At 47.9% G+C, this 22,670-nt stretch overlaps 12 protein-coding genes across 12 annotated transcripts; 5 read left to right on the top strand and 7 right to left on the bottom strand.

The window, feature by feature from the left end:
* BT62DRAFT_97840 (uncharacterized protein) lies at positions 1-2,009 on the bottom strand. Its single transcript, XM_043189345.1, has 12 exons — positions 1,450-2,009; positions 1,386-1,399; positions 1,183-1,336; positions 858-1,132; positions 769-809; positions 700-718; positions 619-646; positions 544-565; positions 455-490; positions 382-406; positions 250-331; positions 1-195 (listed from the first exon to the last, which is right to left on the bottom strand). The coding sequence occupies exons 1-12, from the start codon at positions 1,681-1,683 to the stop codon at positions 133-135; spliced, it is 993 nt and encodes a 330-aa protein (XP_043040520.1). The 5' UTR covers positions 1,684-2,009; the 3' UTR covers positions 1-132.
* A 1,493-nt stretch (positions 2,010-3,502) lies between these two features.
* BT62DRAFT_931588 (PAH2 domain-containing protein) lies at positions 3,503-4,431 on the bottom strand. Its single transcript, XM_043186161.1, has 3 exons — positions 3,919-4,431; positions 3,668-3,867; positions 3,503-3,607 (listed from the first exon to the last, which is right to left on the bottom strand). Exons 1-3 carry the CDS (start codon positions 4,053-4,055, stop codon positions 3,588-3,590), a joined length of 357 nt encoding a protein of 118 aa, XP_043040519.1. The 5' UTR covers positions 4,056-4,431; the 3' UTR covers positions 3,503-3,587.
* A 139-nt stretch (positions 4,432-4,570) lies between these two features.
* BT62DRAFT_97541 (uncharacterized protein) lies at positions 4,571-5,212 on the bottom strand. Its single transcript, XM_043189189.1, has 5 exons — positions 5,116-5,212; positions 5,026-5,052; positions 4,869-4,970; positions 4,753-4,820; positions 4,571-4,701 (listed from the first exon to the last, which is right to left on the bottom strand). Exons 2-5 carry the CDS (start codon positions 5,043-5,045, stop codon positions 4,625-4,627), a joined length of 267 nt encoding a protein of 88 aa, XP_043040518.1. The 5' UTR covers positions 5,046-5,052; positions 5,116-5,212; the 3' UTR covers positions 4,571-4,624.
* Positions 5,213-5,493: 281 nt separating this feature from the next.
* BT62DRAFT_967787 (serine/threonine-protein phosphatase 2B catalytic subunit A1) lies at positions 5,494-8,202 on the bottom strand. Its single transcript, XM_043188880.1, has 11 exons — positions 7,970-8,202; positions 7,687-7,897; positions 7,608-7,633; positions 7,456-7,554; positions 7,146-7,403; positions 6,957-7,096; positions 6,829-6,906; positions 6,556-6,776; positions 6,328-6,508; positions 6,156-6,275; positions 5,494-6,103 (listed from the first exon to the last, which is right to left on the bottom strand). The coding sequence occupies exons 1-11, from the start codon at positions 8,096-8,098 to the stop codon at positions 5,620-5,622; spliced, it is 1,947 nt and encodes a 648-aa protein (XP_043040517.1). The 5' UTR covers positions 8,099-8,202; the 3' UTR covers positions 5,494-5,619.
* A 73-nt stretch (positions 8,203-8,275) lies between these two features.
* Positions 8,276-9,454, bottom strand: BT62DRAFT_986783 (UNC-50-like protein; the record flags this gene model as incomplete). The annotated part of the gene is made up of 8 exons (XM_043190018.1): positions 8,276-8,454; positions 8,514-8,554; positions 8,606-8,815; positions 8,861-8,981; positions 9,030-9,095; positions 9,148-9,173; positions 9,230-9,285; positions 9,341-9,454. The coding sequence occupies 8 exons, from the start codon at positions 9,452-9,454 to the stop codon at positions 8,327-8,329; spliced, it is 762 nt and encodes a 253-aa protein (XP_043040516.1). The 3' UTR covers positions 8,276-8,326.
* Positions 9,455-9,561: 107 nt separating this feature from the next.
* BT62DRAFT_97384 (uncharacterized protein) lies at positions 9,562-11,358 on the top strand. Its single transcript, XM_043189133.1, has 2 exons — positions 9,562-10,238; positions 10,290-11,358. The coding sequence occupies exons 1-2, from the start codon at positions 9,618-9,620 to the stop codon at positions 11,133-11,135; spliced, it is 1,467 nt and encodes a 488-aa protein (XP_043040515.1). The 5' UTR covers positions 9,562-9,617; the 3' UTR covers positions 11,136-11,358.
* BT62DRAFT_97334 (uncharacterized protein) lies at positions 11,273-13,283 on the top strand. The gene is made up of 7 exons (XM_043189107.1): positions 11,273-11,380; positions 11,431-11,912; positions 11,962-12,183; positions 12,233-12,316; positions 12,367-12,399; positions 12,451-12,940; positions 12,996-13,283. Exons 2-7 carry the CDS (start codon positions 11,460-11,462, stop codon positions 13,085-13,087), a joined length of 1,374 nt encoding a protein of 457 aa, XP_043040514.1. The 5' UTR covers positions 11,273-11,380; positions 11,431-11,459; the 3' UTR covers positions 13,088-13,283.
* An 861-nt stretch (positions 13,284-14,144) lies between these two features.
* On the bottom strand, positions 14,145-15,128 carry BT62DRAFT_919519 (uncharacterized protein; the record flags this gene model as incomplete). The annotated part of the gene is made up of 3 exons (XM_043184165.1): positions 14,145-14,642; positions 14,697-14,873; positions 14,931-15,128. The coding sequence occupies 3 exons, from the start codon at positions 15,126-15,128 to the stop codon at positions 14,145-14,147; spliced, it is 873 nt and encodes a 290-aa protein (XP_043040513.1).
* Positions 15,129-15,853: 725 nt separating this feature from the next.
* BT62DRAFT_1020473 (S-adenosyl-L-methionine-dependent methyltransferase) lies at positions 15,854-17,263 on the top strand (the record flags this gene model as incomplete). The annotated part of the gene is made up of 4 exons (XM_043178263.1): positions 15,854-16,052; positions 16,098-16,199; positions 16,257-16,616; positions 16,668-17,263. The coding sequence occupies 4 exons, from the start codon at positions 15,854-15,856 to the stop codon at positions 16,931-16,933; spliced, it is 927 nt and encodes a 308-aa protein (XP_043040512.1). The 3' UTR covers positions 16,934-17,263.
* Positions 17,264-17,352: 89 nt separating this feature from the next.
* Positions 17,353-18,239, top strand: BT62DRAFT_97285 (uncharacterized protein). Its single transcript, XM_043189090.1, has 3 exons — positions 17,353-17,771; positions 17,954-17,992; positions 18,051-18,239. The coding sequence occupies exons 1-3, from the start codon at positions 17,498-17,500 to the stop codon at positions 18,071-18,073; spliced, it is 336 nt and encodes a 111-aa protein (XP_043040511.1). The 5' UTR covers positions 17,353-17,497; the 3' UTR covers positions 18,074-18,239.
* On the top strand, positions 18,193-19,090 carry BT62DRAFT_97279 (uncharacterized protein). Its single transcript, XM_043189087.1, has 4 exons — positions 18,193-18,330; positions 18,381-18,404; positions 18,472-18,560; positions 18,620-19,090. Exons 1-4 carry the CDS (start codon positions 18,328-18,330, stop codon positions 18,918-18,920), a joined length of 417 nt encoding a protein of 138 aa, XP_043040510.1. The 5' UTR covers positions 18,193-18,327; the 3' UTR covers positions 18,921-19,090.
* A 779-nt stretch (positions 19,091-19,869) lies between these two features.
* Positions 19,870-21,963, bottom strand: BT62DRAFT_1075739 (uncharacterized protein). The gene is made up of 4 exons (XM_043179145.1): positions 21,586-21,963; positions 21,191-21,537; positions 20,335-21,142; positions 19,870-20,276 (listed from the first exon to the last, which is right to left on the bottom strand). Exons 1-4 carry the CDS (start codon positions 21,634-21,636, stop codon positions 19,902-19,904), a joined length of 1,581 nt encoding a protein of 526 aa, XP_043040509.1. The 5' UTR covers positions 21,637-21,963; the 3' UTR covers positions 19,870-19,901.
* Between the last annotated feature and the right edge of the window lie 707 nt (positions 21,964-22,670).

Raw genomic sequence — 22,670 nt, 5'->3', positions numbered from 1 at the left:
TGGATTAGTAACATTTTTTTGTGGCATCGATCGTGTTGGCAGTTGTTGTGGCATATAGGTCCAACAAGATACTCAACGACACAATTTTACTGGTTACAGGTCTTCTTGGGGGTATAATGAGATCTAAAATAATTATACTAGCTCAATGACTCCTGGATATGTATTCCTTCTAAGTTTCCACTGTCTCCCGCGTTCCTGCCATGTAGTGAGCAATTGTATCCTTCTCAGAGCAATCTGTAGCCGTTTCACCTTGGAGTATAAACTGGTTAGAGAATCGGCATCGAGGCGCTTAGCGTTCATCATCCGGCGATATGAATATCGTGCATTTAAGCTGGGAACTATGAGTGAACAAAGGTTAATGATACGAAGAGCCTCACTTACGATGAAAGCATTGCGTTGGAGTACACTGGGAGCATGTTAGGATCATATGGGAGACAGTCTGGGTAGGACTTACGTTTAGCTAGGAAAATATACACCCCGATCCATGCAACTATCAAGGATTAATTAGCCCATGAAAGCAAATCATCACGGAGTAGAACTTGCAGGTATCCTCCATCGTCTGAAACTGCAGCAACCAAGGTTAATCAACAAAATGCAGCTACAGAATCATCAACCTACACAGATCAAGACCGTAACCGAGGCCAAGCTGTGTCCGTCCATCAGTCGATGCACTGAAAATCAACTATCACGGTGCCATACCTGGTAATCAACCCCGTCTCTGTCCAGAAGCATCAGAAGCGTCTCTCGCTAAAATAAGAAACAACAAACGCAGCGAACGCAAGAATATCCCATTCAACACTCCTCCGGACCTATACGTTTCATCAGCCATCAAGTCCTCGTATCTCCCCTGCACGTACGTTTCCATGACCAAGGGAGAAGCAAGCTTGCTGACGTGATAGCACAGCGTGCAAGCGATGGTCAGATCGGCTAGGGCGCCTACGGCGAAGGCGGTGGTAAGAAGCGAGTCCCACTTGTGTTGGAACACCATGAACGCAGGTTCCATAGGCACGTCGCGAACTGCTTGGTAACCCAAGAACAATCCTGCGCTCACACGAAAGGCAGAGAGCAGGCTGGTCAAGCCACTGGTATATATGTTGCCTGAGAGGCGGTAGATACGGGTGCAGAACAACCCCTGCGTACGTTGATGAGCGGTGGAAGAGAGTGGAGGGAAGCAGCAGGTACCTGCACTAACGCCGTAGACAGAGGCTCGAGGATGGCTACCGAAGCCAGGAAATACGAACTTCTTGGCTTGCGAGGGTCCGCAATATCTACAATGATTACAGTAAAATAGTATACCGACAGAAAGGAGCATATCGAGTGTGCGACTTCTAGAATCCTGTGCACAAATTAGAGCGCCTATTCGTTGCGTTACGGATCAAACGTACAAAACGAGAGTAACCTGTTCACTTTCGGTAAGGCTTGTGTAACCTCAAACTGCGGTGAACTTACGAGAAGCTTGATTAACCAGAAGTCTTTTCCGCACCAACGAAAGTAGACAGCTCCTTGCACTAAAGCGGCTCCCATGAGAATGAGATTGAAAAATACGCCAATCAGGAGGGAGCCGACAATCTGATTAGACTCGACAGGAATATTGGGTGGTTGCATATTGAAGACGAGGAAGACAGAAGAGAAAGAACTCTTGCCCCGCTTCTGCTTTGCGAACTTCCTTAAGTACGGAGCCATACCATCAGATTACAGACGGCAACGACTTAGGCTAATGTCCGCCTCAGCCGCAACGGACAGGGTGGATACGAAGGTTTCATTATGGCGCTATTCTAACGATGAACTGTAATCAAATAAGATACAAACCTGCGAAGCAATCAGCAAGCCATTCAATCGTCAAGCGAGATGAATAATGTGGATCAGAGAAGCCGATGTTTTCTTTCCCATGATCGTCGACTGAACACGGCGACCAGGAGAACTGCTCCATAACGAAACAGCCGCGCTTTCCCACCCGAAAACCAGGCAAGACGGCCATCATATCCAGCTTCCGAAAAGATATTCAAAGAATGGATGAACTTGTTTTCGTCCTCTAGGGAAAAGAGAAGGAAGACAGATTAAATACTCACGACTCATTCCATCTGCAATTGACCCGCGAACAAGAACAGGAATCTGAGAGGTAGACGAAGATATAGTTAGCAATATTCCAGATAGAAAAGTACAGGAGTTGAGGAGAATCAGAAAAAGTTTTGGTAAATTGATTGTCCACAAGAGGTTGATTGCTCTCATTCGGAAGCAGAACTGAATGTATCATCACGAAAGAGGAGGCCGCGAGACGAGAGGAAATAGACAACTGACCTATTCACTCAATATTGAGGCGAGGCACCGTCGCAATAATTGTTAGCTGGCTAGAATCATGATAAATCAGATCTGAGATATCGTTAGCAAGTTTAAAAAATGCAGACAGCGACAAGGAAAGGATATTCAGACGAGATAAAATTGTCCTTCATATGCGTTCGGACATATGCTTGTTTAAAAATAGAACATCATGATGAAGGGAACGCGGCCTAGTCGGACTCACCTACTGTGGAAGCCTCCAGGCCCTATCGCGGGTACCTATACTACCATCGTCAGCTCTGCAGTTCTTGCCCAAAGATTGCAAAATTCAGAGGGTGGTGTGTGTTAGCTGAGGGCCCACGTCGTTGTCGCCCACTAACGCGAATCATCCACGCAGTCATTTGGCAAAAGCAGACTTACGCCATCTGGAGTAAACAGTCAGCAAAAAGATTTCGAGAAGAGGTCAAAGCGGGAGATCAGTTGGTGATGCATGTTGCGAGTATGGATCATCGAATATCGTCACCAACTCGAAAAGATGGATAGATATCATCAAGGAGTAATCCAAAGAACCAACAAACTTACGGTGATGCGACTGGAGGTTACGATTGAGTAGCACAGATGAGAAACATGAACGTTGAATGTAAAGCGGAAGAAAAACTTTTTGTGCGGACGGAGATTTTCAGGCTCCGATATCGGAACCTGAAATGGCATACACAGCCACAAGCCACTAAAGGAACAATGAAAAAATGATCTGTACATTTCTGTTCTCTAAGAGATTTGCAGCAAGGATACAAGTCCAGAACCTAAAGATAGAGGCTCCATTAATGATACTCAAATTGCTTCGCCTCTAGAATCCTATTCTCCTTCCCATCCAAGACGCCCTATATCAGACTCGTACTCTCCAAACTCCTACGCCTCGCCTTTGTTCATCATAGCTAACTCTGGCACGAATACGTGAAGTTCGGCCATCAAATCGGGATCGCCTTTGAAGAGTCGGGCTACTTCTTTGTATAACTGTTTCCTCATCAGTTAGAAGTCGGTCCATAGTGGTAAAACGAGGATAAAATACTTCATCGATACTAGCAAGCCCCAGGTGACAGCGTGATAAAATAGCAAGGAACTTCTGGTAGGTGTCCGGGTCACATCGCTGCTTGACCTTTCGCATGTAATCAATAGCGGGACCTGTTGTTATCTGTTTGTCAAAATCTACGCCAAGAACATTGGGATCGAGGATCGAGATGTCGTCCTGCGGGAGGCACTGCTGACAAGGCAGAAGAAACTCCGTAGGGCATGATGGCACAAGATCCCTCCTAGAATGCTGAATAACATCCTGATGGTGCGACGTATGTGCATCGAACTGCCTATCCGCCCGAATATAAGTGGCACTCACCCGGAGGTAGAATCGGGGGTTGCTGATAAAGGATAGTGGTTCCGTCGCTATTGATGACGGTGATTCGGTTGTGAGTCGGACCGTCCGAGGTGCATTCGATACGATACCCCGCTGGCAAAAATGTGTTGAATCCGATAATTAGCTGAGGGTGACCGGAAAACAGATGCGATACACGCTGTATGACAACTGGTGTGTCGATCCTGCTCTCCCTGTAAGAAGAAAAGGGCGAAAAGAGATCACAGAGAACGTACAGGTGGCTCTTAAATTCCTTCATAATGTCCAAAAATTGGTTATAGACGTCAGGCTGGCCCTGAAACTGTATCCTGATAGCTTCAAGGTAGCTGAGGGCATCTGTCTCGTTGAGCGGACGGGGTTCCGGAATATTCATGGGTGGCGAAGTGGGAGAGTTGTTGGCAACCTGTAACACTGATTCGTGCACCAATCTTTTTCACGTGGTCGGTTTGATGCAATCTGACCCTTTGTTTGCTTCCGCGCCAACCCGTTCATCGAGAGCCTCCTACCCTGCGGCAGTACTCAAACGTCTGCGAACGTCTGCGTCGACAAATACATGTACGATGGTGACAGAACGGATACGCACGATTAGCTCGAGAAATGGGGTGTTCAATATACCAATGCCTACCTCGATCCCGCGATCCCGTTGGTCTAGTAGTCTTCCTTATCCTTGACAATGACTCGGAGAGTCGTGACCCATCTACCTTGCATCCTTCCCGAGTCGTGTACACCATTGGAGGACTCATGCTTCTTCCTATCCTCTATATTTCGCAACCAGGGGTTCCAAGCCATGTTGTGGCAACGGGCGTACACCGTCACGGTCATCCATCCAGGTGACAATAAATGGTTTCCACCAAAAAGAAGATCCAAAGCTGGAAATTTAAAGCCCCGCGAACGCCATTTTTGATGGAGTTGGAAGCCAGTCCAGTTCGGCCGATTGATATATCAGTTCGTACCAGAAGAGCCAGCTGATATCGGTGTTGATCGACGTTTGCATGGTTCAGCACCACGAGAGGTGGCGACTGCAGAGCAGTTTAGTGAGATGTGCTTTTCGAGTAGTGGTAACATCTTACTGAAACCGGTGATAGTATAGTTCTCGACCCAAGAACTAGATGCTACGCTCAGCAGGCCGCTGCCCTCCCTATCCGATGTCAACGAAAGGATACGACATAATCTGAAAAGACTAAACCCGCCCCCATGTCTCACAACGTAGTCTTGTAAGTTGTCGGAAAGGGAAGCCATCGGTGCAGCGAAGTGAAGTTGCTGAAGGGCAAGACGCGCAAAATCAATACTGTACAGAAACGGAGTCTCAGAACATTGTAGAATAACAGTAAGGCTTTCCATACCATGCTTCCCGTGTCCACATCTCGACTCTGTAAAGAGGTAATACCCTGGGCGATGTTGATTCCAATTATTTTCCCAACAGGCTTCAATACCTTGGCTATGCCGCGAAGACTTTCCTCAAGATGAGATAACGGAGGTGCACACGTCGGTGGGCAGAGATCCAGCTGGACAGTGAGAACATCATGCCAGGAATCTTGCTGCCCGAATCCACGGAATCCATTCGAATATTGATAAATACCGCTCTAAGTCGCTAGGTTCACCGAAGTTCTCAGTGAGCAGTCGCGCCATTTTGGGTCACCAAACGACACCTTGAGAGGGGGTTCTTGTTGATAGTGGTGAAAAAGAACGTATCATACCTCGTAAGAGGCTTCGTTTGTGTCGTTGGAAATGAGCACAGCCACCTATTTGGCTTTATTATTGATGCTGCCGCTTGGAAGTAGATCTTGCTCTCCAGCAAGGTAAGGGAAACAGTCAGTTCTCCGAGAGGTTTGCGAATTATATGATGAACAACGAAAATGATAAGACATATCCCGAGACGAAGATACAAGTCCAGAACCTAAAATAACGGCTCCATTGCTCCATTGATGATACTCAAATTACCTTGTCGTCATATTATCCACAGATGACCCAGCCAGCTGTGCAGCCAATCCTTCAACGGCCTCATCCCCCTCTGGAATCCTATTTTCCTTGCCATCCAAGACACCCTGTATCAGACTCATCGTACTCTCCAAACTCCTACGCCTATTACTAGGACTCGTCATTGTCGTACCCAAGCTCGCCTGTCGTCCGTGACCTCTCCTAAACGGAGCAGCAGAGGGCGATGTCGGCGAGCCAGGAGAGGCCGTCGGAGAATACACAGGCGATGCTAAGTAGTTGCGTTGATGTGTAGGTGTAATCGTGCCATTGGAAATCGCTGCCTCGATACCCGCTTCCACACCATTGGCGGCAACTGGCGTGCTTGGCGTCTCGTCGTGTTCTGAGGGCGTGGTAGGAAGGGAGTTCAAAATAGCCTTGCCTTCTTCTGACTGGGCATCATACAAGTCGGGAGGAAGACGTTCGTTTTCAATATCGGACTTCCGCCTAAATATGGAAGATCAGTTTCGCAAGACCGTGCAGATACCAAAAGACTAACGCGTCGTCGAAGCTACTTATAGCTTCTTTGATACCTTCGGACCCTGATGCAAGCGTCCCGTAAGGGAGGGTGTTCGAGCCAGACACGCTCTTGAGTTCTGAAACCTTTTCGGATTCCTCCCTAGAATGAAGCATTAATTTGGAAGCAGACATAGTCATCCTCGTTCACCAACCGGAGAAGTGCGAATACGCGAGCCATCCGACCAACAGCCATAATCTTGCTCTTGATAGCCCTCCGCCGCTCGACAGAATCTTCAGAGGCGACAGATACCGGTGATATAATAGACTCCTCGTCACTCTCCTCCAATTCTTCCTTTGTGCATGTGTTCAATACAGCAACAAGCATGTCAGTAACTGTAAAAGGATTAGATGTGCAGATAAGAATCTACAAAAACGCGCACTCTTTTCACCAACGAACGGTAAACTCCAAGTAAAAACGTCCATGAAGTTTGGCAGCCAGTATGGATGAGGTGTGCAGTTGAACTGCCGAATATTCATAACATTGCTTTCGTACTTTAGCACGGCGGCCTTATTGTTGTAGACATCAAGGTAATTCGGGGCAGAGAAGATGGTCATAACTGATGGGAACCCTGTTGTTTTCGTTTTGCGATACATACGATATCTACAAAGCGTGAACTCAGATTGTATAAGGGAGAATGACAAAGGGAACAAACCCAGCATCTTGTGCTTCGTGCGCACGAATTATAGATAGCAGATTGTTCCGCTCAAGGAATTGACAAGCAGCGGCATACCTGCACAAAGGCAAATGAGACACCGGAAATCGGCGAATAGACAGACATACGTAAAGAAATATGAACAGCCCCGGACATGGTTGTGGACGAAGCTATCAGATATCTTCTCCGTGCCAAAGTCTTCGACTGGATCAGCCCAAAGAATATCGCACATCAGTCCATGTGTGGGCGGTTCTCGGAAACGATCAAGCTGTGATGGCAATCGGATGAGATGCCTAAGACGACATGAGGAGACTCACCGCACGGATATCATCCAACGTGTTAAGTTCCGGAGACAGTCCACCATGGATACACAGAAACTGTTTGTTCATGATCGCTGCCAAGGGCAAGGCACAAAAAGACTCCATGCAGGCATCGTAAATGCGCTCCGAGTACTTATGTTTGCACTCGAGCTTGAAGGTGAAGTAGTCGGTGAGATGCCGACATTCATGATTTCCCCGAAGCAAGAAGAGTGTGTTGGGGTACCATATTTTGAGGGACCAGAGATAGAGAACGCACTGCAAAGATTTGTCGGTCATCAGGAGTAAGGTAAGGGCAGCCACCGCACACCTCAATGCTAAAGTATCCTCTGTCCACGTAGTCTCCCAAGAAGAGATATCGTGTGTCTGCCGGACTGCCTCCGACTTCAAAGAGTTTCATCAAGTCATACTAGCCACAGAGAGCGATGAGCACTGATCACAACACACCAGGGCATTACTCACATATTGGCCGTGTATGTCGCCACAGACTGTCGTGGAGATCTGTCAGTGGCTGAGGCCCAGGCAGACGAGCATTACACACCGGTTATTGGGGCATCGACATTGAGGACGTTAGGCTCCCTCCGAAGGACATCAGTTCCCTTCTCCAATATCCACATTGCCTGCTCCTCGGTTAGCCGCCCTTCACGATAAAAGTGGTTCTTCAGGAAGGCGACATCAGGTTTCGAACGATCCCTGCCACCATTTGCGAAGAACTGCTCTGGTGTAGGGATCTGCATGGCTGGTGCTTGGACCTGGATGCGAAAGAGTCAGTGAAAAGCAACGGCGGCGACGGCGTCATCAGGATCACTGGCAGTACTACACACATCTTTGATAACCCGCTCCTGAGTGCTGACTATATTCCCATCCTCCAGCTTGTGTTGAGTAAAGTCAATCTCTGGCAGAGGCCCCTTGTCAGAGATTTGCTCTATCGCCCGCGCCATATGGGTACTCATTGTGCCAGAGGTCGCTATGGCGTCGAGGACAGAGAAAGGAAAGGTGGGGGTGAGCGTAGAAGGAGAGTCGTGACGCCCGGTGGCGATCCAGATTTAGAGGCAAAGGGTACGGCACAGCTTTGGCTGACAGCCCACTGCAACAGACTACAACGCTTACATCTATCGTGTGCACCTCCGGTGCTCAGCAAATTGTCTATAAATTATCGTATCTACGCGGTACAGTCCATTCTACGACCCGAAATATATCGTCAAGACATGCTTGGCGATGTTGAATCCCAGCAGAGATATTATGTACGCAGTGAATAACGGCAATAATGGGGACAGGAGAAGCTCGGACCGAACCAGGAAGGGTAACGCTGTGGAGTCGGAGGTAAGAAATTTGCACATTTTGAACAGCACAATATTAGTAACGAACCATTTAGTCCGAGGTATATCCCATAGGTGTACTGCGCAAAGCTGTATAACAATGATCAGGATAGCGATAAATGAAGTAGTGTAGGCACTCACGCAGCAAGATAGAGCGTGTTGCCAACCCATAGGCACACCCAATTGTCTTTGAGGACGATAGGAAGAAGAAACAGCTGAGCAAGGTAGAGCGCAAGATACAACGGGAAAAAAGCATTCGTATGGACGTCGAATACGTAGGCCCACTCTACGAACGAATCTGCCGGTGTTGAATGCGAAGGTGGAGACAGCAACAGTCGATTAGAGGTGAACCTAAACGACATCAGCGGAGAAAGAATAATGCACCAACAAACATACCAAAGTAACGTGGCTATTACAATGCCAGTCAACAGATAATCCCGAGCTATCATAAGAAACGCCAACTCTATGGCTTCGAAAATAGTGTAGGAATATACGACAGCCCATGCCACGGCAGAAACTGAGAAAAAGTTAGACAAACTACGGACATGAACAGCAGCTCACGCACCACAGAGACATGCACCAATGAGGACAAGTATCGCAGGATCATCTCGCGCCCAGGTATTTTTTGTTTCTGCACCCAATATTCCGTGAATACGATAAATAACCGTGTGTTAAATGCGTACGTTTGTGGAAGTATACGTTCCGGTACCTTTGGATGGGTTAGACCGTGAATCAGCTGCATACAGACTTCAAGCTCACACTTACACTCTCCGGGGTGCCAGACACAGGTATGTGAGCTGCCAGGCTGCCAGTTCGAAGTCCTACGCCAAGCAAGAGTTAGAGTAGGGCAATGCGCATACCGTAGAAAACACGGACCATCTGCTGGAACCGGTGCAGTCGCCTGAATATTATGGGGACACGGTGGGATATTGAACCAGGTGGACGGGTAGTAGATGGTCCCTGCTGGCCATTGTAGGTAGGGAGCTCCATGGTCAAGCCTTGAGACGGCTAGAGACGGCCTCGTCGAAACGAGCAACTGCCAAGTTGAAGCGGAGATCCAAATCCCGCCTGATATTTGGCCGGAGTCTCAAAAGCTTTCATTGCCCTCCCCATCGTTCAGGCGCCCTGATCCTCTCCTATTCCTGTTCTTGCTATGATGGAACACGACATCGAGGTCGACTATGACTATGCTGACGATGACGAGACTGGTCTCGCAGATCATTCCCGCAAGTTGTCTCGCCCAGGGGACGTCGACGACGACGAAGACGCCGTCTCTTTAGGGCCTGACGAGGACGAACCTGGCTACTACCACAAAGACTCTTACCAGAATGATACATTTCCGTCTGAAGATGGGGATGCGGCCGACGCCAATGATGATGGCACGCCTTCAAGCTCGACGCCACATTCAACCAATCTTCCTCAGCACAAGCCACAACCGTCGACGAGGGAGAATTCAGTGAATTCTCCTAGAAATACCACCTCTCCTCAGCGTTCTCATTCTCATATCAATATCATTCATGGGTTGCCTCCAAAACCCGTAGTGGCCAACGTCCCTTTTTTGCATCCGTCACACCCATCGCTCATCGAGGCCACTGCAATGTCGCGTACCACCGCGAAAACTAAAACTTCATCAGGTAACAATGGATTTGCGGCAAAGCCACCTTCTTCTGTAGATGCGAAGGAATTACCGTTGGACTGGCAAATTCGCAAGTCGCACAACGGTGATATGTATTACTACAATACCAAGACCCATGTCTCTACGTGGGAACGACCCGTAAGCTCATTTCTTTGTGACGGTGTTCTACTTACAACCTTTGTATTACAGGTGCGAAATGGTTTGCAAGATGACAAAACTTCTCAGCCCATGCATTTCCCGACTTCCGGAAGCTCAGGACCCAAAGATCTTTCCTATGAAGATAGGCATTATCGTCCGGGAGAGAATGGCGCACCTCCTGGAGATTCTCGTCCTCCTGTTTTACCTCCATCGAACAGGGGTGGTACTACTGATACATGGTTTGGTAGCGCTGTGGCTCCAAGCTATGACTCGCGCACACCACCGGATTCTCCTCAGCATGGAGATCAGCTCAGGTCGCCACTTCCGATGCCGCAGCGTGGACGTCGTCGACGCCATGCTAATTACGATGGTGAAGCCATCAACAGTCATGGCGATTCTCGTCGTCCAATGACACCTCCTCGACGAACTGAAACAGATACTCTTCAAGAGTCCAGGCGACAACCCCGTGTGCATGACTATGAACCGCCTCAAGCACAATCTAAGTTTCCAATAGAGAGGGAGAAACTACCGGTGCGACAAGAGCCCTCCTCACGCAACAACCGTGGTAATCCGCCGGAGCGGGAACCCCGTGATTCGCAGCCTCAAAATACCACTTCCAGTACGTTAATCCGCCTCATCATGCACTCTTCCCCCTTCTCCATACGTGCATCTGTATGCGCTCGCGCTGTGACCCGCATGTATGCTGTATTCATGGGTGCGCTATCATGTTACGCATCGTTCCCGATCCCTTCCCCTCACTCTGCTGTTGCCGACATAAGGACGCTCATCATGGACTCCCTCTGTTTCTTCCCTTTCATCCCCTCTTTTCTCCTCATGTATCCATTCCTCATGTATATTTGTTCTCCCATATCCTCCTTCCTTTTAAACAGGACATAGATCTCCACCGCCTCCGTCATTTGAACCGCCACCGCCTTCGCAACGTTCGTCCAAAAGAGATAGGCCGTCGCGCTTTGGTGGTCCTATCGAGGCGACTCCTGCCCTCGCGTCGCATCCTCCTTCGAGGATTGCTGATGTGCCTGAGCTCGTGCCGTTCCCCAACGGGCTCAAGGGACCACCGAAGCACAGCAGTGCCCCCCGTTCCACTTCGTCACCTCCTATAGAACAGCCCAGCTCAGCAACACGTATGTCAGCCTCCATGTCCACGATTTTTCCTCTCATTTCTCCGTGATAGGACGAAGACCGCCTCTTCCTCCTCAGGAGATGAGTTTCCGCGAAACCTCTGCCAAGTCCAAGATTCCTCCACCTCCGGCGCCTGCACTAACAATTACTAGCGAATTACCGCCACTTCCGACATGGATTGAAAGGCAATCAAATCTACCCCCTTCTGGGCCGCGTGCGGCAAAACGCAACAGGCAGGTCTCGACGAGTGGAGATGTTTTTGACGATTTGTCTTCGACTTCTCCTTCTTCTAGGGCGCATCCACCTCCTGCAAGCGGATATGGTAGAGAAAGTAGGGATAATGCTGTGGAAAATGCTGGTAACCCCCTACCAAAAGGCCCACGAGCGTTGCGCCCGCCTACGTCTGAATCCACTGCTCAAGGATGGATTAGGGAGCGATCTCCGCCGAGTATGTTTGGTGCCGAAGGTCATATGAGAGGCTTTGAAGACCAGAGCCGAGGGTCGATGTATCCTCATCCAATGGAACGAGGACAGGTGTGTATCTGTGTTGAGATCGTCTCGAACGTTCGCCGATAATCATTAGGGTCGGCCTCCACGCGGTCGTGGAGAGTTTTCTAGGCCTACGTTGTCTGGAACTAACAGTCTTCCTCTTGGAAGTAGAAAGAGTCTTGGTGGACCCCTGCCCTCGTCGTCCGGAGGGGATGCTCCTCCCTCCTCAGGGAAGTTCATGGATTCTCGCCTTCCGGATGGCAATAGCGGGGGACTTCCGATGAGGAAACCAAGAAATGCGCCTGGCCCGTCGGATGTTAGTCTGCTTCTCCTTGTTTCTGCCATCGTATTGACTTTTGTTGCAGTCTCGGATGCATGTGGAAGTTGAAGTTAACCCTCGACACAGAGTGTCCGATAATGGCTATCCGCATAGACTGAGAAATGAAGAGGTACAGTAGACTTGCCTTTGGCGTAAAGTCATATGTTAATGTCCGCATAGCCTCGCATTTCACCTCAGGAGCCTCCTCCAAATGTTTGATCATTGACTAAGTCTTCTTTTATATTGACATTAACATGCTTTTAGCTCCAACGATACGGTCAGGAACACCCTTCCCTGTCTTTTGAACGACGAGGCGGAGAGAGAAACAGGGATGAGCCTCCTCGTCAGTATCCTCGCCAAGACAATTTTAGTACCAGTCCAAACGATGAACACCGACCAGCGACTCCACCTCCTTTGTCGAGAGATCCCTCGCAGTCTCATTCATGGGAAGGTTCTCGGGGTTCTGTACGGTATGACAAGGAACGAGAGGGTGGTCGGAGAGAACGATTCAGAGGCCGAGATGATAGAGGACTACCGCCTCCTGCCCCGCCTCTTGAGGAGCCTGTACGAAATGACGTTGAGAGGGAGAGGGAAAGACCTGTCAGCCCTAGTACCTCCCGTCTACCTCCTGGACACGGTCTCCCTAACAAACCGGAGGGACTACCACCTCGACCGAGACGTGATGATATGGACGTTGATGACGGACGGTATCTAAGGGATGGGTTTGAGGAGCGACCGTTGTTGAGACGCGGTGGTTCGTTGCTTTCTCGTCTTGATGGAGGTGGTATCATTGAGGCCGGCATGAAAAGAGATAGAGATGAGCTCGTGGACCCAGCCGACGATGATTCGAAGAAGAGACGAAGAAACCACAAGTCAAGGAGAGGTGGTGGTGGTAAGATGAGGGTCTAGGTTGCTAATCGTTCTTTGTCCGGATGTCGTTACCGTGTTACGTACAAAATACTATTGGTACATACTACATATGAGTTACATTATAGCATGTGTTCTTTGGATTATATAATTCACAGAGTTGCTCAAGTTCAGACCAACTATTGGTATCTGTGTACTATGTACCAGGAAGTTGAACTCACCGATTCTCGATGCATTCATGCACGTGGCTCTCGACTTGCTGACAACTAAACCTACCACAAACTGGTCTGTTCCTTGGATAGGCTTGGAATTCCTGCGTACGAAAGGTGGCTCCGATGGGACCTTTATCGATATGCCCTATAAGGTTAATCCTGATATTGGTAGGTGAAATTCGCCAGCGACGCTACCCCATTAATTCATTTTAAGTCTTCTAGGATCTTCTCATAATGTGGTACACCCGCAATTGATGAAATGCAGCGACTATTTTCTCCTCGCTATATACTCAGATACGAGGCCTTTCGCATGAGCAACAATATGGAACCGTACGATTGCACTTTAAATTCAACGATCGGCATTGGTACACTCAATCGTCGATTCGCATGTGTTCAGCATGCAGCCTAGGAAGTATGCTAAGAATGATGATGAAAACATGCAAGCTCTCTGCTCTTTTAAGCCTGATATGCGGCCGAATCCAAAGTATTGTGTCCTGGCAGCGGTACGTTGATGAATACAACTTGCTGCCTCTTGATTAATACCTTATCTCAGCCTTTTTTCAGCATGGTCGCAGTCGAGTTTAATAACATTTTGAGTCTGTCCGCTTTAGAGCATATGAAAATCCCAGCCATAGCACAAAAGTCAAATTAGTGAATCTATCCAAGTCCTGGGTAACATCATTCGTATAGCTTTACCAATGTACTCATCACGTAGGACATGCTTCAAGTATATTGTAAATTTGATGATGATTGGTCGGAGTGCATAGATCGTTCCAGTTCAATTGATCTACGATTATACTGAGGTGCGACCTCATATGAGCACAGACGACACTATGAGATGGATACGATAACACATCTCCCAAAATACAGGATGATAAATTACTTGAAAAAATCTGCCAGACGAACGGTATCAACAGCGGGAGTAAGCATTCGCATTTTGCATTTGTACACTGGGGACATTTCTTCCCACTTCACCTTCTGTGCATCACGACTCTCCAAGCTGAAGACCTGGTGCCCTTCGTCTGGGTCGATGAGGTCGCCTTTCGGGTCCATCATATTCGCGATCCACGATTTCAGCACGCCAGAGATGTCTTGAAACGCAAAGTCATCGAAATAGCAGTGGATATATCGAGCATGTAGGAATTCGCTGGCGGCGTCCAGTGCCGTTCGTTCTTGTCGATTCCTCAGTGCTACAAGCTCCCGTAGATCTTCAAAATCCTGCATTTTGAGCTGTCTGTCGCGCGCCCAGTCGATGATGCATTCGATCTTCATGATTATGAGGTCGAGAATGCTCGCGCAGATACTAGTGTCAGCGGCGGTGTCGGATATCTCTTTGATTGGACGCATGTTGGCGGTGACGGGATATTCGAGAGGCATCTGCGAGTCGGTGAGTCAAGTTGGACTGGGAGCTTGTGGACTGAAAACCCTTACTTGGGAGAACGATCTGAAGTCAATTCGGACCCATGATCTTGGATCAGGATCTACAAATGATCCTCGGTAGAAGAGGATTGTCTGGGTGCCCTTGAGGTGACGATAATACTTCTCGGGACACTTGGAGAGAAGGAAATTCTTCACTAGTTCGGGTTCTGTGATGATAAAATCCAATCCCTAGACCATGTCGGCGTCAGAATATTACAGCACGTCTGATGAGGTGAAAAGGCTCACTGAAGTATCGCGAAAGGAGTAGTGAAAGTGTTTGCTAGCGGCATGTCCGCCAATCAGCTTCACCAAGATCGGTTTATCTTGGATGAGACTCAAGTCTTTGAGGAATTCCTGCGTGATGGATTCGAGTGTTTCGGGGAGGTTGTACGAGAAAGAATGCTGGAAATGAGGATGAGTTTTGATAGATATACCGAGAGGCATAATTGGACTGTACGCGGTCGAGAATACCAGATAGGGCTTTGGGAGAGAAGAAATCCGACATTTTGAGGAGCAAATCCGAAACGAGAGTCGAGTTAAAAAATTTCTAGCATTCTGAGCTTCTTCGTTTAGTCGGAAACAAGAACAAGAACAATAAGCGGGAGTTGCTATAACACCGCACTTGAAGCCAATCCGGGATTGTCGGTCTCTAGCATGCAAGACAGAAGAAGACAAAGTAATTCATTTCATCAATAGTCCCGCGGGGTGTTATTGACCAAGGAAATTTTCAATCAGTGTTACAACATCTTTGCCCTGGCCAAGAAAAGTAAGTTGAAGCTCTAAGAAGAGTGTATCAGCACCCGAATCTAGTTTCTTCGAGCGAAGAAGGCGGAAGCCGTTCATCGAGCATTGATAATTGTTTTACCACTGAAAGGATCCCTTTAAATGGATTAACTTCCATATGAGATTCTGTCTAGGTGCCGCCACACAGATCAACCATTATAATTTCTTTGTGGCGGAACTAAAAGTGTCGGCAGTAGGGGACAAAGGCAAAACAGAGACCATGTCTGGGATTCGGTTTCGGCGTTGGAAACAAAGTCTTGATGCTAGCCGCAGCAGCAGGTGGAATACGTGGCCGGAAGGCACAAGAAATGAACGCGTTCAGTACAGTCCCAGGTGACGAAAAGGGCAAGTCGGTGCCTGCCGCAATTTGTTGTCGTCGATCAACTATGGCGACCTTTGCCAAGAAATCTTTTAATGCCTCTGTATATGCTGCCTCCAGGCCGACATACCCCAAGGCTCTATTCGACTACATTTTTGCATACCACGAATCTGGCGTCCTTCCTCACCAACAGCCGGTATCTGATGCCTCTCGACCTCGCTACAGGCCACGATGGGACCTTGCCGTCGATCTAGGATGCGGAACAGGTGATTCATCTCTTTTTACTTATGCTGCTCGACTTAGTGCTACAGGTCAGGCTACGATTGAGCTCACCCCGTTCAAGAAGGTCGTCGGCGTCGAACCTGGAGAGAAAATGCTGGAGGCCGCGAGAAAGTATCTAAAGGAGAGAATCGGTAACTCTGGTGCGTTACCGCACTTTCAACGATGACCTGCATTGATAAAAATTTCAGATGGATCCCGTTTCGAATTCGTCAATTCCAGTGCAGAGCATCTGTCCTTCCTCGAAACTAACACCGTAGATCTCGTCGTTGCAGCCCAAGCAGCTCATTGGTTCGACTACTCGAAACTGTGGCCTGAGATAGACCGCGTCCTCCGCCCAAGCGGAACAGTGGCTTTCTGGGTGTACTCAGAGTTCCGCCTTCCTGCGTATCCTTCTCTGACGCCTCTCATCACCGAATACGCACAAGGAACGGATCCCGCAACATCGCTTGGCCCACACTGGCAGCAACCAGGACGGTCTATACTAGAAAACCATCTTCTAGACGTACCAGAGCCATCGTGGGGAAAGACAGATCGAGTTTTCTTCACCGGTAAGCAGCCCTTCTACTGCTTTTCGTTCATCTCGTTCTGATCGACTTCAGGGTCCCATTACCCGAACCTTCCCTCCCCGCTCCCAGTCGTCTTACGCTCAAAGACGACATGGGGCAGTTTGTTGACTTATTTCCGCTCATGGAGCTCATTGCACACGTATTTGGAAAAAGGCGGGGAGAAGGGGATCGAGGACCGATTCTGGAATGCGCTGAGAAGGGGCGCAACGAAAGAGGGCCTTACGACGGTGGAGGAGTCTAATGAGCTCATGATAGAGTGGCCTATAGGCATGATACTGGTCAAGAAAGAGGAGAAATGAGGACAGTCTTTTCTTTCTTGTTTTGCAGGCCAGATCCGCTCTCGATGCTGCTCAGAAATGAGACCTGTATTTCTTCTTGGATATTGTAATCATACCGCGGATTCTATGCAACAGTTCATTTTGTACCTCCTGTTACCCTGGGATCAAAGGAGCCAATTCTCTCAATCCTGCTGTGACGCCCGGGAGCCCAATATTCTGCGGTCGTGTTCCCAATCTCTATGAAACTCCTCCTGTTGGATCGCCCAACGGCTACCTTCCCCAGCTGTGCTTTGAGCATTGGTGGTCTAGATTTATCTCAAGAGCTTATGGCATTTACGAGCTCTATGATGTTCACGAAATCCCCCCATGTTGATAGTACGGTATCTCTCTTCTCTAACAAGAAAAATTATGACTGAATGTTTTGTAGGGCACAAGCAAGGCCTGAAATATTGCCGCGCTGCTCCATCCATGAATATTCCGGAACCCCGTCCGCTCAACGTGACAGATGCCCTCCGCTAGTAACTTAACGCTGTCAAGGTACAGTTCCAGGACCAGCCTGACGTCTATAACCAATTTTTCGACATTATGAAGGAATCTAAGAGCCAGCTATGCGTTCTCCGTGATTTCTTTTCGCCTTTCTCTTCTTGCAGGGAGCGCAGGATCGACACACCAGTTGTCATACAGCGTGTATCGCATCTGTTCTTCGGTCACCCTCAGCTCATTATCGGATTCAACACGTTTTTGCCAGCGGGGTATCGTATCGAATGCACCTCGGACGGTCCGACACACAGCCGAATCACCGTCATCAATAGCGACGGAACGATTATCCTTTATCAGCAACCCCCGATTCCACCTCCGGGTGAGTGCCACTTATATTGAATAATATATTCGGGCGGACAGGCAGTTCGACGCACATACGTTGCACCAGATAAGGGGCCACGTGCAAAAGATCAAGCAACGATGTGACCCGGACACGTTCCAGCAGTTCATCCTTTCTCTTTGCTACCATGAGTGCGTTACTGAAGTATCGACATATTCTAGGTGGTTCTCCAGAAAAACAAAGTGCTGGACGCCTTAGTCGTATGTCAATTTTACACCGTTTCTATCAAACAAATGCATATCATCAACAGAAAAGCAGAAGTTAGAAGGAAAAGCAGCTAGAGACAGCTCTCCCTCTCCATTGGCACCTGAAGATTCCAAGATCGAATTTTCGGCCAAGTTCATCATCGATCATGTTCCTCGCGCTGCCACTGATCCGCAGGGTCAAGCTCGTGCTGATTTGAGTGCCTGCGGAATCATCTACGCAGGGACCACACGCGCTATCTTTCTCTCTAATAACAATTTACCAACGGATGAGGCAGTGGGAATTACGGCGACATGTAGGAGGGAAAAGGACTATCGTCCCCTATTAAGATATGGTACGTGAAGGAATTTCCTCCCCAAAATCATACTCACTCCGGTGCTTTAGATTGGTTTGAGCTTGACACAGAATGTACGTTGTGTATTTGCTGTATTTGCTGACGATGATACTCGTGGCTCAGTTGTGGGAATGAGCTCAGGGTCTCCTCGGTGACCCAGACAAAGAATCGCTGATGGATTGGCAAAGAGTCTACCAAAGTGATAAGCCTAACTGCTCTTTCTTCACGACGTATGCCATCCTTACATTCTGATCTTCTTTTCTATCTGTTAACAATCTTATGACTATAGGTATGTCATTGACCTGCCTGGATATGGAGAGACACGTCTTCAGTTTGAAGGAATCTGTGACTTTTTTGTCATCTACTTCTCATGTTCGGAGGAAGTGATGACATGGGCCACCGGGTCAGGGGATGCCGCATGGGTGCTGAAAGAAATATCCAACATACGCAATCTTGACCTCGAGAGTTCGCAGAAGAATGTAATCAAAAAACAGACATGGTATATGCTCGTATACTCAAGACTAGCTGTCCTTCGCCATTTCCTATGTTATCTTCTAAACTTCGATGTGGAGCCTCTTGATGTCCATTGAAGGTTCTTTCTCCTCCAAGCATACCCTCCATGCTTATCTGATAACACTGGTATCTTCCTCGAAATCACCAAAATTGCACACCTTTGTAGTATAGAGGTCTTAGCGAAGCAGATAGACCTTGGGCTTCGAAATTGCAACAGCTCCGTGGTACAGCTGCTGAGGAAGAATGCATCTCCTGACTGCCCCAAGCTACACGTTCTTATTGATGAGGCTCAGCATGGACTTCTGTCAGACGTGTGGAGTGGACCAGCACAGGTCCCATTTATGCGACTTGTCGGAGAAGTCATTAAGCCCCGAGCCATTATCGCTGGCGCATCCAAGCTTTCCGTTGATAAACTCGAGGTGGTGGAATTTTATGGCCCATGTATGAAGTACGTCCGGGAGGGAACCACTTTGTTCACATCAACCAAGACATGGCCAGATGGTTCCACTAAGAATGGTGTGCATGATCAGATGCTTCGTTATTGTGTTCTAGATCACTTACCGGAGCTCCTTAATATTCCGGGCCTGCTAGAACGCATCGAAAAGTGGCTGTCTTGTCGGTGAGTATGTACAAATACTCTCAACCATGTCATACATTTTAAAAGTCCCTGTTTAGTCCCCGGTTCATTGCCACTCTCTTGCAGTTGTATATGCAAGCTGAAAAACTGCTTGGTGATCACAATCAGATTCCATACCACAAGATCCTCTCCGAAGCCTTTCGTAGGTCGACGGGATTCCAGCCAAGGGATGGTATCATCTTTGAGGGCATAGAGGGGGAGCTACCACAGGCAATAACTGAATTGTCCTTCGAGTATGGGACTATGACTGTATGCAAGCGATTCGAGCGGGGTGATCTTGACGAAGGTAAGTGACCTTATGTCCGTTATGTGACACACTTACAATGAAGAGTGTTTACATCGTATGGAACACTGTAGACATCGACGAACACCCTCATGCAGAGCGACATATTCAAAATGTATTATCCAGCTCATATCACTACTAGTCGTTTGCATTAAAACTCGTAATAGCAAAGTTTCTTTCCACCTTTCTTATAATTTGCGCGCATCTCATAGCCCGAGTATCTGCCTCCGAAGTTTGCAACGATGTAAAGCTATATATCTGAGATTCTAGTTCATGTTGCCGAAGTTGAAGACCATATACAGAATCTGTATGGACTCGGAGCTTGAGCATCTGAGCGGTTGGGTGTCTGCAATTGTAATTCGTGACACAGCGCGTAATTTCGACAGAAGCCTCTTCCACAGAGCGTTGTTCAATAGGATCTGCTGGATGAGTCATCGTATGAATGGGTATCGCTGCGCCTAGGTCCAGTGTCTCCAGAAAATTCCAGCGTCGCAGAATGTTCAGTAACATTGTCTATAAATATGTCTCGTTAAATCTATGAAAAAGGGACGTGATTGAAAAGAACACTTACAACTACATTATCGTCATGATTCATCTTTGCCCTCTTCTCGTCAACACATATACCGATGTATGCAAGATTGGCGCAAAGTGATAGAACCTCCAGCATAGGAACGTCAAGGCACCAATATCCTGCATATTCTGGTTGAAGCAGGAGAACTGTCAAACTCCCCGAGTTCATCGCGATGATGTTATAAAGAAAGAATTGTGCACGCTGTTCGTCCTGTTCCTCGAAGGCGTTTCTTCGCCCTAATCGCAGATGAACCTCTTTCAAGTCCCGACAGGCCCCGAAATAATTTAGGAAAGAATTGTCCAGTTGGATACATCTTTTCCATATGCTGCGATGGAGGAACACCCCTGCGTCATGCAATTCAATCCAGAATTCGTGAGGAATGTCGAAGTCAGACGGCATGTGGAATTCCGACAGGTTCCGCAAATGTGGAACGAGTGCGGGAACGGTCGTTGGCTCTAGACTGAAACGTGGACCTGAAAGTATGAGTTGTTGCACAGAGCTATATGTTCCCTCAGGGAACGCGCCAAACAGAGAGAGGACAGGCATGAACAATGCTGAGGAAAAGAGGTCCATGATAATTTTGAGTCTGAATAGATTGGGACTGTTGGCGATGATGGCGGGAGCATAATTCAATGACCCACCATCTATCGTCAGATAGATCAAGCCATGAAAAGGCGCGCAAGGGATATCGCGATCGATTCCTAACGATGATATCGAAACGAAACGAATATGAGGACGATTGCTTAGTGAATGAATGATTTGATCCACTATTTTTGGCCGCAGTACTGCCTTTCCCATCGTCATCCAACTGCAAAACTGAATACATGTCCAGGACGCCGATGGGAATTGTACTCACTGGATCCTTTCCAAAGCGTCCATCTGTGAGACAGCAGCCAAAATAAGTGATCCTATGGTTCCGTAAAACGTGTCTCCGTTCTTCCATAATGAAGCTAACATATTTCGAAGACTCTTGGAATTTGATTTAGAGTCCGTAGGTAACATACGAAAGTACAAGGCCCGGATGAACTTAGCCAATCGTCGTCCTTTTGAAAGCTCGCGAAGAAAGCGGATTGTGTGAGAACTATCCCTTGCCATCTGCGTGAAATTGATGTAGAATTGTTCAAAAATAAGTGGTGTGGCAACATCGCAAAGATTTTTGCACGTAAGTCGGATTGCTTGGCGGCTGCCGGTACGAAGATCAGTCTGCAACAAGTATTAAGACCCGAAAATCTGAACAGAATTCCAGCTCACGTTGATGACGATCTTTTCCAGTATCTCATCAGGAAAATTCAAGAGCGACATGAAGGTCAATGGCAGGATATCTGATAGACGCGCGCGGGGATCACATGGCTAATTTAGGGCAAGCACAACGTTCCATTAGCGTCCATAAATTCGAAGCAAATCAATTACAGCCGAAATGTGCCTCAGAATAAACCCAAGAACATGGAGTACCCGCACCACGCTCTCTGAGTCCGGACTTCCAGAAGGCGATAAGCCGTAAACCATTGGAGTATCACATATTTGAGTTTGCGATACAGCAATCTAGGTCCTCGAAAGAGTAGTGCGAGTCAAGCAGGAACAAAAATACAGCCGATGTGACTAGTGCGGATATCCCTTTGTACTACAGCTATGGCTACAGCTATGGTAGAGAGTAATCCTGCCGGAGTTCGGTAAGCCGGTGCTGACATCATATTGCTAAACGTGGACAACTCTTCCGGTTTTCAAACCGTAGCGGTATCTTGATGAACTCATCCTGCAAGCTTTGTAACGGTCCAGAGCGGGAACAGAGTGGGTAAATCAGACTGCCCTCGGGCGGGATAGCAGACGTACGGTCATTCTTTGTCGCCGCTGGCCATGTTGCTGAGGCTAACTCCTAGTGTTACCTGCAACTTGTCAAGCAACCTCGCTCAGCCTGGTCATGGGAATTGGTCTGTAAGTCTCTTACTCTTCGTTTTCAATTGTTCCCTGATATGGAAGATGTTTCAGTGCATCTCGTGCATTGGTAGACATGTTACCAGTTTCTTAAGCTGTCATACCATACTTTCAGTTGTCTCCATAGCCTCATGAACAAGTTTTTGTTTCCCTCTCATGGACTTTATAAACTGCCTGAGTGATCTCCTTCAATGTATATGGGTCTGAATTCTCTTGTTTGGTCAGTCCCACAGGAGGGGGTAACCACACTAATTGTAACTTAATTGCAGGTATACTGTAATATCACTAAATGAAAATAGAATATTCTTTGTCATACCAAGGGATTTTTCTACTTGCTTGTTAGCTGATTGTATATTTATCACTTTGTCCAGATTGTATATCAGACTCAGACTCTCAGCCACTTG

This window comes from Guyanagaster necrorhizus (genome assembly GCF_019112545.1).
Source record: "Guyanagaster necrorhizus MCA 3950 unplaced genomic scaffold BT62scaffold_11, whole genome shotgun sequence".
In the NCBI taxonomy this organism is placed as follows: domain Eukaryota; kingdom Fungi; phylum Basidiomycota; class Agaricomycetes; order Agaricales; family Physalacriaceae; genus Guyanagaster; species Guyanagaster necrorhizus.
This window is presented reverse-complemented; position numbering and strand designations above follow the sequence as displayed.

Bases quoted from the DNA above. Each gene is read 5' to 3' on its own strand.
- BT62DRAFT_97840 (XM_043189345.1), bottom strand. From the start codon at position 1,683: ATGGCTCCGTACTTAAGGAAGTTCGCAAAGCAGAAGCGGGGCAAGAGT. The intron at 566-618 runs GTAGGTTGATGA...TGGTTGCTGCAG, and splicing joins CGGTTACGGTCTTGATCTGT to TTTCAGACGATGGAGGATAC. The intron at 196-249 runs GTGAAACGGCTA...ACTACATGGCAG, and splicing joins TAACCAGTTTATACTCCAAG to GAACGCGGGAGACAGTGGAA.
- BT62DRAFT_931588 (XM_043186161.1), bottom strand. From the start codon at position 4,055: ATGAATATTCCGGAACCCCGTCCGCTCAACGAGACAGATGCCCTCAGC. The intron at 3,868-3,918 runs GTACGTTCTCTG...CAGGGAGAGCAG, and splicing joins AAGGAATTTAAGAGCCACCT to GATCGACACACCAGTTGTCA. The intron at 3,608-3,667 runs GTGAGTGCCACT...TCGCACCATCAG, and splicing joins ACCCCCGATTCTACCTCCGG to GATGTTATTCAGCATTCTAG.
- BT62DRAFT_97541 (XM_043189189.1), bottom strand. From the start codon at position 5,045: ATGTGGACACGGGAAGCATG. The intron at 4,821-4,868 runs GTTTAGTCTTTT...GACATCGGATAG, and splicing joins GTTGTGAGACATGGGGGCGG to GGAGGGCAGCGGCCTGCTGA. The intron at 4,702-4,752 runs GTAAGATGTTAC...ACTGCTCTGCAG, and splicing joins CTATACTATCACCGGTTTCA to TCGCCACCTCTCGTGGTGCT.
- BT62DRAFT_967787 (XM_043188880.1), bottom strand. From the start codon at position 8,098: ATGAGTACCCATATGGCGCGGGCGATAGAGCAAATCTCTGACAAGGGG. The intron at 7,898-7,969 runs GTGTGTAGTACT...TTTCGCATCCAG, and splicing joins AGGAGCGGGTTATCAAAGAT to GTCCAAGCACCAGCCATGCA. The intron at 7,097-7,145 runs GTGAGTCTCCTC...TTGCCATCACAG, and splicing joins CGTTGGATGATATCCGTGCG to CTTGATCGTTTCCGAGAACC.
- BT62DRAFT_97384 (XM_043189133.1), top strand. From the start codon at position 9,618: ATGATGGAACACGACATCGAGGTCGACTATGACTATGCTGACGATGAC. The intron at 10,239-10,289 runs GTAAGCTCATTT...TTTGTATTACAG, and splicing joins TCTCTACGTGGGAACGACCC to GTGCGAAATGGTTTGCAAGA.
- BT62DRAFT_97334 (XM_043189107.1), top strand. From the start codon at position 11,460: ATGAGTTTCCGCGAAACCTCTGCCAAGTCCAAGATTCCTCCACCTCCG. The intron at 12,400-12,450 runs GTTTGATCATTG...ACATGCTTTTAG, and splicing joins CTCAGGAGCCTCCTCCAAAT to CTCCAACGATACGGTCAGGA. The intron at 12,941-12,995 runs GTTCGTTGCTTT...CGGCATGAAAAG, and splicing joins ACCGTTGTTGAGACGCGGTG to AGATAGAGATGAGCTCGTGG.
- BT62DRAFT_97285 (XM_043189090.1), top strand. From the start codon at position 17,498: ATGAAGGAATCTAAGAGCCAGCTATGCGTTCTCCGTGATTTCTTTTCG. The intron at 17,772-17,953 runs GTGAGTGCCACT...GACATATTCTAG, and splicing joins ACCCCCGATTCCACCTCCGG to GTGGTTCTCCAGAAAAACAA. The intron at 17,993-18,050 runs GTATGTCAATTT...ACAGAAAAGCAG, and splicing joins AAGTGCTGGACGCCTTAGTC to AAGTTAGAAGGAAAAGCAGC.
- BT62DRAFT_97279 (XM_043189087.1), top strand. The intron at 18,405-18,471 runs GTACGTTGTGTA...GAATGAGCTCAG, and splicing joins GTTTGAGCTTGACACAGAAT to GGTCTCCTCGGTGACCCAGA. The intron at 18,561-18,619 runs GTATGCCATCCT...TTATGACTATAG, and splicing joins AACTGCTCTTTCTTCACGAC to GTATGTCATTGACCTGCCTG.
- BT62DRAFT_1075739 (XM_043179145.1), bottom strand. From the start codon at position 21,636: ATGTCGCTCTTGAATTTTCCTGATGAGATACTGGAAAAGATCGTCATC. The intron at 21,538-21,585 runs GTGAGCTGGAAT...TACTTGTTGCAG, and splicing joins TGGAAAAGATCGTCATCAAC to ACTGATCTTCGTACCGGCAG. The intron at 21,143-21,190 runs GTGAGTACAATT...TCAGTTTTGCAG, and splicing joins GACGCTTTGGAAAGGATCCA to TTGGATGACGATGGGAAAGG.